At 40.5% G+C, this 15,532-nt stretch overlaps 1 protein-coding gene across 1 annotated transcript in view; it reads left to right on the top strand.

Moving 5' to 3' along the window:
* Positions 1 to 15,532, top strand: part of ATP2A2 (ATPase sarcoplasmic/endoplasmic reticulum Ca2+ transporting 2) — a 1,687,617-nt gene that overhangs the window by 1,527,856 nt on the left and 144,229 nt on the right. The window contains exon 26 of the mRNA XM_044069765.1: positions 13,757 to 15,325. Within this exon, the coding sequence (XP_043925700.1) occupies positions 13,757 to 14,026 (270 nt within the window). The 3' untranslated portion in view covers positions 14,027 to 15,325. The remainder of the gene's footprint in view (positions 1 to 13,756; positions 15,326 to 15,532) is intronic.

Here is a 15,532-nt window from a genome sequence, read left to right as displayed (position 1 = left end):
TATAGGCAAAGAGAAAGGGATAGGAGTGTCCTAAGTGAAAGACCTGGCAGAAGTTTAATTTGAATCTAGAACAGAACCTACTGTTAAAAAGGGGGATAATTAGTAGTGCGTATAAACTACTGCATGATAACTAAAAGAATCCATCAGAGGAAGTTGTTAAAGATTGGGAAGAGAGTGACTTAAACAAAAAACAAGTGATTTAAACAAGATTTAAAGTTTAACTGAGTGTCATACAACAGTGTAAGAAAGACATCTTTAATATTTGCACTGTAAGTTTTACATCTTGAGGGATGTGGGTGTTCGGTGTTATTTATATTGCTAATTATATAAGTTTATTTTTTCATATTTCTGTAAATGTCTTTATAAACATGCACTCACATTCTTGTCATGTGAGAAAGTTTAGTTAACAATGTTCTACCAATATATGTCTAGGTTATACAGTTTCGATAATATGAGAATTGGTTTGTAAAAGTTTAGCAAAAATATAATTTGGGGGTTGTGGCCATTATAATATAGTATTTATGGAAAGGCTATGGATGCACTTACTATCATTACTGTAAAATATACTCCTTACTGATAACACTGCTATTTGTGCAGTTTTAATAGTTGTTCTGTTCGCAAATTTGTATCCATCTATCTTAATGCTTTTTTAGTTTATTTTTCAGAAAATACTCTGGAATGCAAGCTGTGTAGTCTGCTAGAGCTGAGACATTCCACACCACATATTTTTTTCCTTCAACACTTCCTCCAGACCTCTCAGGTTTGGAAGATGTGTCACTGCCTGCAATTTTCCTGTTAATTTCAGACAAATGTGTTCTGAAGGTCATTCATCAAGGTTGCAGATGTCAGCAGGAGGAAATCCCCCCCCCAACCACCTTTCAAGTGGTTAATTCTGTATACACCAGACCAGACTCCCATTTTTCCTCATATCCTTCAGCACATGCTGCCTCAGGGAGTGATGGAAGCAGTTCCTCCTTTCCAGACTGGGAAGGGTTTTCATGGATGTTTTTAGTGTCAAAGAAAATGAGACCAATTCTGGATCTTTCTTACCTAAACTGGTTTGTGATAATGCCCAAGTTAAAAATGCTGTCGCTTCACAGCCTGTTACCTCCTCTTCCTTGTTTATGTTTCCTGGTAACACTAGATTTAAAAGATGCTTACATCTCTGTCCATTCAGACTTCAGGCACTTCTTAAGGTTTTGTGTGTCTGTATCACATTCAGTTATGTACCTCAACCTTTGGACTATCCACTGCACCAAGAGGATTCACAAAGTGTCTAGCTCCAGTTACAGTTCGTTGCACACTACAAGGTGTCCACATTTTTCCATGTTTAGATTACTTTGTCTTTGCAAGATCTTTTTCAAATTGCCATGAATCTCTTTTACAAACTGGGATTCCAAGAGAATATTCAAAAGTCTTTTATGACTCCACACAGGATTGAGTTCCTGGGGTGGCAGATAAGACACATCAGGTCAAAAAGCCGTTCTTCCACATGAAAAAGGAGCTTTATATCTAGACCTATTTCTAAGGCTTTCCACTCAGACTTTGGTCACTGCGACTGAATATGTTAGGACTTTGGATCTGATGGCGTCTATGGTTCTCATGATACCCCTGGCAAAACTCCACATGAGAAAGCATGATATCTGAAGTCTCTTTGGTCCCAGCAAGCACCAAGTTAGTTTGTCTTTTCAAAATTCCAGTGCTAGGGGTTGTCAGAAGAGAAATCACTTGGTGAAGACAGCAAATTTCCCTAAATCTATGTCTCTCTCTTTCCCCTCCCTGCTCCTGACAAAACAGTTTCAGGTGGGATAAAAGTGCAAGGCGTGTAAACACAAATAAGAGAGATGTTTCCCCTGATCAAGGAACTCAACTCTCTGAATCATATTTGGTCCCCTGGACCTATTCAGGTTGTTACAGACAATACCACCATCATGTGTGGTACATGAACAAGCAAGGGGAGAAGCAGGTCTGACCCCCCCCTTTTTTTTTTTATTTTGTTACAGCCTAGCCATGATAGTTTGGGATATAGCTTCACAGTACAGTCTTGCTGTACAGTACAGGCATTCTGTCAGAGCAAAATTGTGAGGCATACTAGCTGAGCAGGACAAGGGCAGACCCTCGCAATGGATTTAATCCATTTGTGGGGAGTTCCTCAAATAGCCCTGTCTCTCTCTCCTCTGAACAATCAGCTGACAAGCTTCTGTTCCAGCATTTCATGCAAGAAGGCCTGGAAGATAGATGCCTTTTCCTTTCCTTGGAAAGGAATATTTTTATATACCTTTTCATCTTTCCACTTATATCCAGGGTACTTCTGAAGACTCAGAAGGAGTTGAAGGTCATTAAAGTGACTCCCTTCTGGCCCAGGCAAACAGTGGTTTTCCCTTCTTTTGGAAATGGCCTGGGGCATTTGCCACAAGCTTCCTTACAGAATGGATCTACTCGCACAAGGTTGGGGTGTGATACACTCCATCCGTAATCAACTTCACCTGACTGTCTGGATCATAGGGTCTTAAGGCATCTGTTTACTGAGGACATGCTGCAGGTACTAATGGAGGTAAAAAGGCCTGCTACCAGAGAATCATATATTAGCAAATAAAAAATGTTTTCTTGTTGGTAGCAACATAATCGGCACGCTTTTAGGGCTAGTGTTTCTGTGGTTTTACAATGTCTGTGTGAGTTACTGTCTTGTGGCCTTTCTCTAGCTACTCCAAGGTTTATTTATTGGCCATTTCAGCATATCTGCTTGTGGATCCTCCTCTTTCAGGGCATTCTCATAAAAATGTAATTTTTTTTTTGTTCAAGAAGCTGACACTTGCTCCATTTGAACCAGCTAATCTGACTGACTTTAAGTTCTTAATATGGAAAACTTTTGCTCATTGCTCTGACCTCTGCAAGAAGAGTATAACTGGGTTGTAAGTTCTTATGGGTGAGATGGGTTGTTTTTTCAGAACTAATCCTTCTTTTATGCCTAAAGTGGCATGCATGCAAGTTTACTTTGCCAAACCATCCATTTCCCGGTTTTCTTTCGTGAACCTAAAAATTAGAGAGAGGATACTCCATACAGCTTGTGTACTATATTGACAAAACTAAATATTTCAGGTCTTCAGATCAGTTCATTTCTCGTGAAGATAAGAAGGGACAACCTGTGTCAAAACATACCTTTTGGTATTGTCACCACAATTAAATTATTCCAGACAAGATCAGGCCCACTCTACCAGGGCCTTGGCTTCATCTATGGCTTTTTGAAAAGTGTTGGATTCTAGAAGTACTCTAGGAGCTGTGACTTGGTCCTCTATACATCCATTTACAAGGCAGTACAATCTTGATTTCTTCTCTAGGTCTAGATCTGACATTGCTAGGGCAGTTCTCCATGTGCCCTTGGACCATTCCCCTTCCAACTCCCAAATGTAGTAAAAGTTTTATGTAAGTAAACTTGCCATAATAGTAGATGTCTGAATGATTACTGCTGTTATTAGCCACACTCCCCCTCCCTCCACCCCCCTTGAGTTTTTTCTCTCTTTTAATATGCCAGGGTGTGGTCATTTTTTTTGTTTTATTTCTAACAATAGCCTTTTGGATTTCAGCCTCTCTATGTTGGCATGAAAGCTCTGTAGGACTTTGTGCCCAAACCTGTGTTTTTAGGCAGCTCAGCTAGAGCTGACTAAAGGTTTGTGTGTATGGAAGGTACCCTGAAACCTTGGAAGCTGGCCAACAGTTTTATTGTATGCAGGATATAACCCATTTACCTAAGGCTACTGCAGCAGTGGTCATTCAAACATATACTGTTATGTCATTCAAACATCTACTGTTATGGCACGTTTACTTACACAACTGTACTTTTGTTTAGCAGCTGGGGTGTCTGCTGTGTTAGCAGAGAGGCCAGGTGGTGTTCTGGGGGAAGGCCTATGCTTGTAAAACCTTGTCAGAGGTCTCAGACATAACACTGGGCTTGGGTTTGGGAGACAGTTGCAATCCTGGTCTTAAAAGGCCTAGAGGTCTGTCCCACATAGAATGCACCACATTGGCATATCGCAATGTATATCACCCACTCCGTACGGCATGTAATCCGATGTCTAATATCAAATACTCTAGGAGTATTAGTTGATGTAAAAGATGTAGTCTTCGAGATAACCTTACAAATACACACAGTTGCCACAATAGGTGTGTTTTATTTTGGAAAGGAATGTTACCTGCAGCTTAAAGGCACTGCGATGGGTGCAGTGTTTGTCCCTATTTATGCAGACCTTTTTATGGGCTTCATTGAATGAGTGATATCAATTGTAAAAGACAAAGGAGTGCCCTCTACAAACACAAATTGGAACATAATACTGCTCATTTTGTGTTTTTAGGGATTGATTTGGTTAAGGGGAGACAGTTACCAGAAAGTGTAAAACATTGTATATTGGATAGAAAATAAAGGCTGTGGATAATAAATTTAGGAGCACTTTATAAGCCAGGCCTTAATGAACATTGGTGATGATAATAATAATAATAGCTGTTTAAGGTTAGTTTAAAAAAACTCTTTTGAAATAAATTTATAGTTTTCACAGGGCAAAATTCTTTCCATTTGTGTATATTTTTGAGCAGGGTATTTTGATGTATCTTGATGTATTATGTACATAGGTATATGTATGTGTGTTTGTGTGTATGTAATATATATATATATGTGTGTGTGTGTATATATATATATATATATATATATATATATATATTTGGTTATGTATATGGTGTCATGTATTTAATATCTTGTTGGTTTGTTCACTCATATGGTACAATCATTTATTTGCTGCAATGGGTCAGAATGTATGCAATGATGTTTGAGAAATACAAGGGCTTAATCTTGATGTATTTAAGATATGTGTATATATACACATATTCTTTTAAAAAATTATTTATTTTATTATATTTTTTGTTGCTTGTGGCTTTAAATGGCCATGTATAAAAAAGGGAGAAGTTGGTTGTAATTTTACACTGAGGAAGCCAGGTGGCGAAACCGGTTACCAGTCTGGTTGTTGTCTGCTGCTGTTCAGGCGATCACTTGTTTTCCACTGTTTGATGATGGCAGAGTAAAGAAGCTTTTCAGCGGGCCTAAGTGTCTCCAGACTCGTTTTTCTACCTGAATAGGTGGGATATGGTTGCGGAAGCTTTGTTTAGTTGTGTGCTGGACTAATTGTTTTTTTGGCTATATATATATATATACATATATATACATAAATATATCTATATATATATATATATATATATTTATGTATATATACATATATATATATATATATTTATATATATATATATATATATATATATATATATATATTTATATATATATATATATATATATATATATATATATATATATATATATACATATATACGTACATATATATATATATATATATATATATATATATATATATATATATACACACACACACACACAGGTTTACTATGACAATGTTGAAGCGGACCCGGTCGAATGATGCTATCATCGATCCGTGTCCATGAAAGTGACAATGTCGAATTCCAACATTGTCAAAGTACGTCTCAAATTCAACCTCGGAACAGGCTTTAACATGGGTCGAGATAGAGGTGAGAGTTGTACTTCAATAATGTCACCGTTCGGCCTCCAGACTTCGTCAAAGGGAACGTACAGTTTTGTACCTACCATAAATGTAGATGTTAGAGTGCTCATACAGATGCAGTCATTACAGATGGGTTATCCTGCTGTCAGGCGGGTCCTCGGTCAGCCGAATTCCAAAGTCTAGGTCCGGTGTCGGTTGTCGTCGCTTCTTCCCTGACGTCAGTGCGGCAGGGGTACAAAAGAGGCAGCCGATGCCATTTTCTTCAGTTTTTCTTGCCCCAGATGTTAGGTGCCCCCAGAAGGAAGGCAAAACATAATGTTATGCAAACATGCAATATAGAAAAATCAAAAAACAGTAGTTGCAAGCAAATACACCATAAAAGAATACCCCAAATAGGTTGTATGATAAGGTGTTTGTCATAAGGCCTGTCCTAAGAGGGGACGGAGGGGGGGGGTAACCTGGACTGCAGCTGTATGAGCACTCGAACATCTACATTTATGGTAGGTACAAAACTGTACTATGTTCATCGTGCATACAGCTGCAGTCATTACAGATGGGAAGAATCCCAAAGCTAAGTAAGGGTGGTAGGCGCTAAGTGGAACTAGGAGGAGCGAGGATGCCCTGCAAGACTGCTGTGGCAAAACCCGCTCTAGATTTAGAGTATAGTGGAAGGTGATAGTGCTTGGAGAAAGTGTGCACTGAACTCCAAGTGGCTGCTTCCAAAATGTCCTTGGTAGGGACCCCCCTGAGGAAAGCTGCAGAGGTAGCTGTGGCCCTGGTGGAGTGGGATCTGATGCATACAGGCACAGTTTTTCCATGAAATGAGTAACAAAAGCGTATGCAGTGGGCTATCCATTTTGAAATTGTCTGTTTGGAAATAGCCTTTCCTTGAGCACCTGTAGCATAGGACACAAAGAGTTGCTCAGATTTCCTGAATGGCTTTGTCCTGTCCAAATAATAACGAAGTTGTCTGTGAATGTCCAAGGAATGTAGTAGTCTTTCCGCTTTGTTTTGTGGATTTGGATAAAAGGTAGGTAAGTGGATAGTCTGATTCAAAGCTACACTGGATACTACCTTTGGCATAAAGGTAGGGTTGGTTCGTAAGGAAACTCTGTCCTGATAGAAAATGATGAATGGTTGCACAGCCATGAGGGCCTGTAGCTCCGAAACCCTGCGTGCTGAGGTGAGAGTCAGAAGAAAGGCTGTTTTCCATGACAAGGTTTGTAGTTCTGTTGAAGAAGCTGGCTCAAAGGGGGGAAGGGTCAGCTTTTCCAATACGAAGTTGAGGTCCAAGCAGGGACTGGTGGTTTCCTTGGGGGTTTTATATTTTTTGCCCCTCTGAGGAACTGCCTTAAGAGAGGATGTGAGAATAAAGGAGGATCTGTGTTGTATTGTGCAGAAATGGCTGAAGCGTGGATCTTGATGGAGGAGAAGGAAAGTCCACTATTTAACATCTCAGCTAGGTACTGTAAAATTTGAGGTATATTTATTACCCAAGGATTCTGGCCCTTTTCTTGATTCCAGGCACAAAATCGTTTCCATTGGGCGGAGTAGGCTTTTCTAGTAGAAGGTCTTCTGGCCTCCAAGATGACATCCTGCACCTCCTTGGAGAGGAGAGTCTGTTGGGAAATTAAGGAATTCTCCATGCAGCTAGATTTAGGGTTTTGAGCTGGCTGTGAAGGGTTTTGTAGTTGTGCTGAGACAACAGAAGAGGGACTAGAGGTAGGATCCATGGTGGGGAATGTGTCAGGCTCTTCAGGAGCGGATACCAGTGTTGTCTTGGCCAGTCTGGAGCAATGAGAATCATTTGCGGCCTCTCTGCTCTGGCTTTTAATAGAACTTTGGTCAGTAGAGGAAGAGGCGGGAAGGCATAAACTGTCAATGTTGTCCAATTGAAAGTGAGTGCGTCCACTTTCCAGGCCTGTGGATGATAGGTCCTTGAACAAAATTTTTTCAACTGGTAATTTCTGTGGGTAGCAAATAGATCTATGTCTGGCTGTCCCCATGCCTGAGTTATCTTTGTGAAAACTTGAGGATGCAACTTCCATTCGTGTGGATCTGTCATATTTCTGCTTAGGTTGTCTGCCAGTGTGTTTTCCTTCCCTGGCAGGAATTGTGCCTGTAGTTGAATTTGCAATTCCAGTGCTGTGTTCCATAGGGTCATGGCTTGCCTGCACAGGGGGTATGAATGAGTTCTCCCCTGTTTATGTACCACATCACTGTGGTGGTGTCTGTCCTTATCAATAGCTGGCCTGGATGCAGTAGGTCTTTGAAGGCCATAAGAGCATTTTGCACGGCTAGCATCTCCTTTTGGTTGATGTGTAGGTGCTTCTCTTTTTGGGACCATTTTCCCTGAATGCACTGATTTGCCATGTGTGCTCCCCAGGCGTAGTCTGAGGCGTCTGTTGTGATGATTTGAGTTGCTTGAGGTACACAGAAAGGGAGACCTGTGTTTCTTTGGCATGCTTGAGCCCACCACAAAAATTCCTTTTGAAGGCATGGAATGAGTGGTATAATTGTTTCCAAGCTGTGGCTGTGTTGAGACCATAAGTTTTTAGGTACCATTGAAGTTTCCTCATATGCAGCTTTGCACATGGGATTAGTAGGATGCAAGATGCCATGAATCCCAGAGCCTGCAGGACTTTCCTTGCAGTTAGCCTGGTGAAAGTTGCCATTTTGCTGAAGTATTGAGACAGTTGCCCTTGTTTGTCTGGCGTGAGGTAGGCCATCTGGGTGGTTGTATTCAAGCTGGCACCCAGGAAAATTATTTGTTGAGAGGGTATTAGTTTTGATTTCTTTTTGTTGACTGTGTATCCCAGGAAGTTTAACAGTTTTATTACAAACGCCAGATGCTGCAATAGTATGTCCTTGCTGTCCGCTTTGATCAGGCAGTCGTCTAGATATGGGTAGATTTGTATTCCTTGTAGTCTGCAGAAGGCGATTACTGATGCTAGGCATTTCGTAAACACTCTGGGTGCAGTAGATAAACCAAAAGGCAATGCAGAGAATTGGTAATGGGTTGAACCTGCAAGGAATTTGAGATATCTTCTGCAATCTTGTCTGATAGGGACATGCAGGTATGCCTCCTTGAGGTCCAATGTTACCAGCCAAGACTCCTTGCCCAACATGGGCAGAAGCTGCTGTAATGTGAGCATCTTGAATTTTGGCACCTGTAGATATGTGTTTAGGATGGATAGGTCTAAGATAGGTCTCTAATCTTTGTCTTTCCTTGGTACCAGGAATAGTCTGGAATAAAAACCTTGACCTTGTTCTTTTGCAGGTACCTATTGAATCGCTTTCATGTCCATGAGAGCGGAAATTTGTCTTTGTGCCTCTGCCCTTTGATTTTGTGGCAGGTTTGGCATGCCTCTCATTTTTGGAAGGGTGTGAAAGTGGAACCTGTAGCCTCTGTCTGTAATGTCCAGAATCCATTTGTCTTTTGTAACAATATGCCAATTTTTTGAGAATAATGCCAGTTTTCCGCCCAAAGGTGCTGCCATTAAAGCTTTGCTTGGCAGGTATAGGGGGAAGTCATTGGGTCTGTTTTCTAAATGACTGTGATCTATCTTCTCCACCTCTTGGGGTTGGCGCTTGCCACTGTCTTGCTCTGTAAGATCCTTGAGGTTGCCCTCTACCCCTTGGGTGTCTCTATCTGCCCCTTTGAGGTCTGTCCGTGGCTGGAAAGGACCTATTTTTTTGAAGGCCAGTTTCTGCTGAAACGTGGAGGTTGTACCTGCAGGAAATCTTTCACTGTTTGCATTGATTTGCTTTTTCCTCCATTTTCTTTAGTACCTCCTCAGCTTTAACACCAAACAATACATCTTTTTGAAGTGGTGCATCTAATAATTTTGCTTTGACATGATCTGGTAAGGTTTGCTCTTTGAGCCAAGCATGTCTACGTATAACAGACCCCGTAACAGCAGCTCTACATGAGGCCTCTAAAGCATCAAAACCACACTGCAAGGTATGTTTACCCACTTGCTCTGCGCTATGCAACAAATCCTGCAACTCTTTCAAATCTGGTTGTGTCATTTTGCTTTTCAACTGAGATAACAAAAACTGTTGATACTTTAACATATGGAATTGACAGTTTAATGCCCTCATGGTTAAAGTGGCCGAGGTATACACCTTTTTCCCCCACCTTTCTAATGCTCTGGAATCTCTCTCTGAAGGTAATGGGTTTTTAGCAGTAGAGGCCTTAATTCCCTTGGGACCCTGTGAAATAGTTTCTGGGTCAGCAATATGGCTTTTATATAGGAACTGGTGAGAATCAGGAACCCGGTAATACCTGTCTGGTTTAACAGGAGCTGGAGGTAAAGAATCTGGATTAAGGCTGGCTTCTGTGTACACATCATCCAAAATATCTAAAACAGGAGGGATAGTCAGGGGCCTATGCTGGGGGAGCAGTAGAAATTCCCTGAGCCTTTTCTTGGAATCTGAGTAATCTTGGCCTTCCCAGTGAAAGTGTTCCCTCAATGTATGCAGGGTTTCCCCAAAAGAGTAGTCCTCAGGGGGGAGACTGAGGGAATAGACTCCTCAGCATCAGAGTCTTCGAAAGGGGACTAGGCGTAATCCTGGTCCTCAGAGTGTTCTGAGGTAATAGAAGCTTGATCTGAGGAAGGGTAGTCTTCCTCTAATCTGGGTCTTTTGTCAGAGGGGGGTTGAGAACCCCTGATAAGAGTAATCAAATCCTCAGCCATTTTAAGCATCTGCTTTTTAGGCATGGGGCCTGGAGAGGAGGTCTGAGGACCCTGTTTTTTGGTTTTCATGGCTGCTTTAGATTTAGTGAAAGATTTAATAGAGAAGGAGTACGGCCGGAAGACGCCTTCAGAAATTGCAGGCCTGTCTAAATTCTGAGTTTCCCCGCCAAGAGTGGCGTCGGTATTTGCAGTAGGAATGGGGACTGAGGAGCCTGCGACCTCGGGTACTGAAGTCACCGGTAATGTAGTTTCATTGGTACTCAGGGGCTGCGTAGGCACCTCGCTGAGAACCGGAGAACCGGTAGTCGGCCTAAGCGTGGTCTTAGTAGTTGGTGCGGGCCTCTGATGTTGGTCCTTATCTTTGCGTCTTTTGCACAAAACTGGAGTCGGAGTATCCGACGACATGATATAATTAAATTTTTTGCCAAAATAATGAAGGGCGAACTCCGCCCGGCGCTTAATAGTGCGCTTGTTGAATCTAACACAAAAACGGCAGGCCGAGACGTCGTGGTATGGGCCTAAGCAGGGTATACAGAAAGAGAGGAAATCCTTATGCGGTATTTGCTTCCCACATGAAATGCAATTATTAACTTTGTCTGACATCGGTCTGAGGCAAGAAAAGTTTCCCCAACGGGGTACTTAGCTTTAAAGAAGACTTCGGCTGAAATACTTTCGTAAATCTCAGGAGCTGGCTGACCGGCACTTGTGAACTGCTTCTGCTTCGGGCACCGCGCGGCAAGAAAGACTGAAGAAAATGGCGTCGGCTACCTCTTTTGTACCCCTGCCGCACTGACGTCAGGGAAGAAGCGACGACCACCGACGCCGGACCTAGACATTGGAATTCAGCCGACCGAGGACCCGCCTGACGGCAGGTTAACCCATCTGTAATGACTGCAGCTGTATGCACGATGAACATTTTGACCAAATCCACGTCAACATTGTGATAGTAAGCCCATACATACATAGTTTAAGATAGTTTTTCTTTTTGTGGGTTAATGTCTTAAGTTTTGTATTGCTTTACTTAACTGTGCTGTGGATCCTACCTTTAAGCCTTCTGTTTCTGCAAATGTGAACTCTTTGGCATTGCATAGGTTGTTGGCATCTATGTTTACTAGATGAGCCAAGTCTTTTATTTTAATGAATAAAATCACTTTCAAAGGGCTAAAGTAGTGTATGGAACAAACATCTCTTCTTAACAGGGGACACGTATGTCTTTCAGTCACTGTACCTATTTTCTTGATAGTGTAGATTTTGCTGCTTGCATTGTAAATTATATGAAGTCTACACTTTGAGGTAGCCTTTATGAATCCCTGTCATTATTTAAAACTGCAAGAATATCAGTAGGAAAACTAAAATTAGGAGGAAGAAGGTGTGCGTCTGTGTTTTCTGTTACAGTGTACACTTAGTGTAGGCTTTAGGGAATCTGGTCCCTTGTTTTGTCTCTGCTTTTTGCCATCCCTTGTGTAGCAGCCTAGATTCTGAACATGAGTGTTCTTATCTTTTTTTGTGTGTGGTGTGGGGGAATGAAGTAGCTGCTTGACTCTCTTAATGTCTATGCTTAGATCTGGCAGACAGGACACCCAGGTTGTTGATTCAAGTGTGTGGAAGCTGAGTCAATGTCCGCAATATCACAAGTTGATTGGAGCCGTAGGAAGATGTGCTGTGAACATAGCATACACAAACAAAAATCCTTGACCATGATGTAATCACTTTTGGGATCTGTCACCTGGATACTCTGTCTGACCCAGGTGAAAATTGAAATGAATGGGCTGTGTTGTGAACATATGATGACTTTATGTAACCACGTATAAAGCTCTGTTACCTAGACACCTGGGCTCAATTAGCAACCAAGTATTAGGAAGTTGGTAGTTCAGGCAGTGGGAGAGAGGATCCAATGTCATCACACCCATTCTTGTGGGGAGATAATCTGGCACATCACATTGCTGGTATCTGCTGGAGAAGAGATGTGTAACATGCATGGTAGCATCCATTATATGAACAGTGGCAGATGCAAAGGTAATGGTATTGCGTCTCCTTGCGTCTGTGAGTGCACTTGTCAACCACAGCAGGTGAGGTTAGAGTCAGAAATGGATGCTGATGGCTGTCTTTGTGATGGCCTAATGTGATTGGCTCATACCTGCAGGGAATGAATGGGATTGAGAAACGAAGTGTGATTGTCAGGAAGAATAGGGAGAAAAATGACCCAGAGGAGATAAAAGTAATTGGTGGTAGATTGGTCTCCAGAAGCCTTGATGTTGTCAAGGGTTGGGGCATTAAAATTGTGTGCATGTGTGTGTGTGTGTGTGGGGGGGGGGTTGGTTACCGTATGCACAGAATGAAAGGAATCAGTGCAGGAAGCAAACCTCTGATACCCCTAGCTCCTTTGAAAATAGCCAGCAAACTTTTTCCCAGGGAAATAGTTCAGTACATCATTTTGTTATCAGGTTGGTGTTTTCAAACTATTATGAAATCTCCCTGTACTGAGCACTTAGCCTGTACTGCTACAGCCAATTTAGTTCCATTGGTAGTAAAACTGCCAGCTGAGAAATCTTTTTTCATTTTTACAAAGCGCTGCTGAAAAGAAGAGTAAGTGCCAATGAGTTTCTTTTCAAAGTGGCATTTCTGGCAACTACTTTTGAGTAGTGTGACTACTTAGTATCAGCTCAAGTCATACTACTACAAAAGGTGTCAAGGCACTACAATGGAGAGCTGCTTTGCCTGTAGGTAACCATTACTTTGTGTGGGTGTATCAGTCAGAGCAACATGATACCACCTTTCCTCCAGAGGAGAAAATACTTGAGGATAAAAATTGGATTAGGTGAAATGTTACAACATGTAGGAACCCATTCATTTTATTTAGGCTTCAGAACATAGAATCTCAGCGTGAATACGGGTCAGGCTTTGAATGTATTGACATGAGATGGTATTTCTGTTTTTACCATGCATTTTAAATCTCTTGCTGTGACAAGCCTGTATAGGGAAGGTTGACCAAGTTGTTCTGAATGCAATGCGAAACTTTCCAGTGAAATTTTATTTATTTTTTTTGTAGGTCAGCCCTTCCAATATACACGTTTAGACTTGCAGATTCCTGACGGAACTTTGTGCATGCTGCATATAGAACGTGTTGCTGTAAACTTCCAACAGAATTGGTGTGGAAGTTGTCACCTCCCATTTTCCTATGCCCCTGTTATATGAAAGCTTATCTCTGCCCATCTGTGTCCCTAACTTCCCCGTCTAGGGGCATGAGCCATTTTGCTGACGCTGCAGAGCATTTGGCACAAAGGCACTGTTCCTTAACAGAGTACCTCTGTTGGGTTCAGGTATTTTATATTAAAAGTGCTATTTTAAACCATTGCAAATTAGTGCACAGAGCTAAAATAATTGTTACACTTAGCAGTGACATCTGATAGAGCCAAACGTATAAAGTGTTATATTACTGTTGCTAACATTTTTTTCTCTTTCCTTTTTCCTCACCAGCTAATCTTCCAGATTACACCTTTGGATATCACACAGTGGCTGATGGTGCTGAAAATCTCCTTACCTGTCATCCTGTTAGATGAAACACTTAAATTCATCGCCCGTAACTACCTTGAACCTGGTAAAGAGTGTGCTCTGCCTGCAGGCAAATCGTGTGCTTTTTCAGCATGCACTGAGGGCGTTTCTTGGCCATTTGTGCTTGTTTCATTGCCCCTGGTCATCTGGCTTTACAATACAGACACTAACTTTACTAAGATGTTCTCTTCTTGACTGCCATAGAAATTTGCATATAGTAGACATTTAACCAATTTTTATATAGTTTGAAGCAACCGTCTGTGTCTGCTGAATTTTTTTCACACAAACTTGATTTCATTGTTTAGATTTTTTTTTCCTGAATTAAAAGGGAGCAGGAAATATTAAAATGAATTTTTACACAGAATTCAAAAATACTGATTGACCTGTACAGAGATTTAACACTATTTTATGTATTTTTGTTTTGTAGATGAAACAGCATGTACAGATTTTAGTTTACTGATCTATTTGTGTAAAACAAAGAAAACCCATTTTGTTGTCAGTTTAAAATTGATTTCTAACAGATTTTAACTGGGGAGTTTCCAAGGAACTTTAAGTAGCATGTGTGTGCATGATCATTTGTTTTTATTGATTTTTTCCACATACATACATTGTTTACGTTTGTAAATTTAGAAGCCAGTTTTTCTGCACTTGGCAGAGTACTGCTACCTCAGTCAAGTATATGTTTGCTTTCTTAATTTGACATTCTTGATGCGTAGTATGTAGTTATATCCCCACCATCTGAGGTGTACCCAATCTTGTGCAGAAAAAAATTTAATGTTCATAATAAGATTTTCCACTTATATTTTAAAAGTTAAATATTTATTTAATTGTCAAATGTATTTTATTGTGAACAGCCTGACCATTTTTTGACCAGTTTTGCCCATTTCATGGGTTTTCACATCCTAGTTTCTTAAAAAAAAGAAAAGAAAAGAAAAAATAATATAAAATAAAACATTTTCAGTGGACAGTGAGGAAAATCTCAGTGTCTGTTTTAACATCATTTGAAAGTGTTAAATTCATTTGTAGTAAAGTAACTATTTGTATTATTCTTCTAATACACAATTGTATTACACTTTTTATAAAGCGTATTCACCATACGCTTATATATGGACCTTCTTTTCGTAAAAGACTGATGCAGAGCACATTTAATAATGTATTTACCTTTTTGATCTGCAGACAGAAAGACCTGCTCTTAATGGTTAAATTATAGATTGTGTGTATATTGATGGGTGTGTGGGTATGTTTGTGTGTGCACGTCTGTTCATGTAAATAGCATATGACCAAATTTAATGCTTTTACATACTGTACAGAACTGTATTTACATTTTAATCCTGCATTCCATGCTGATCATGTAACCTCTAATATTGTACATGTATTCTTGTAATATTCTTAAAGCATGTTTCTGGTAATGGTCATTTGCAGATTTATTTATGTATTAACAGTTCTAACTGTTGTGTTTTTCACCTTCACGCTGCCAAACATTCATCAACTGAAGTGAGTATGTTAACATTTTTTTTAAACATGTATCCAACTTATTTTTTGCAGTTCAGTTTGTGTTAGTAATTTGTTCTTTACTTTGAATGACTGCAAGGAAAAAAAAACCTTCAAAGTCTTTTAGCATACCTGCTGTATTTTCAGTGGAAAATCTTCACTGTTAATAGTACATTTACAGGTCAGGGTTTCAGAGTTTGAAGACCCAGT

The sequence above is a fragment of the Protopterus annectens genome, chromosome 4.part0, assembly GCF_019279795.1.
Source record: "Protopterus annectens isolate FY-2018-M chromosome 4.part0, PAN1.0, whole genome shotgun sequence".
NCBI lineage: Eukaryota > Metazoa > Chordata > Ceratodontiformes > Protopteridae > Protopterus > Protopterus annectens.
This window is presented reverse-complemented; position numbering and strand designations above follow the sequence as displayed.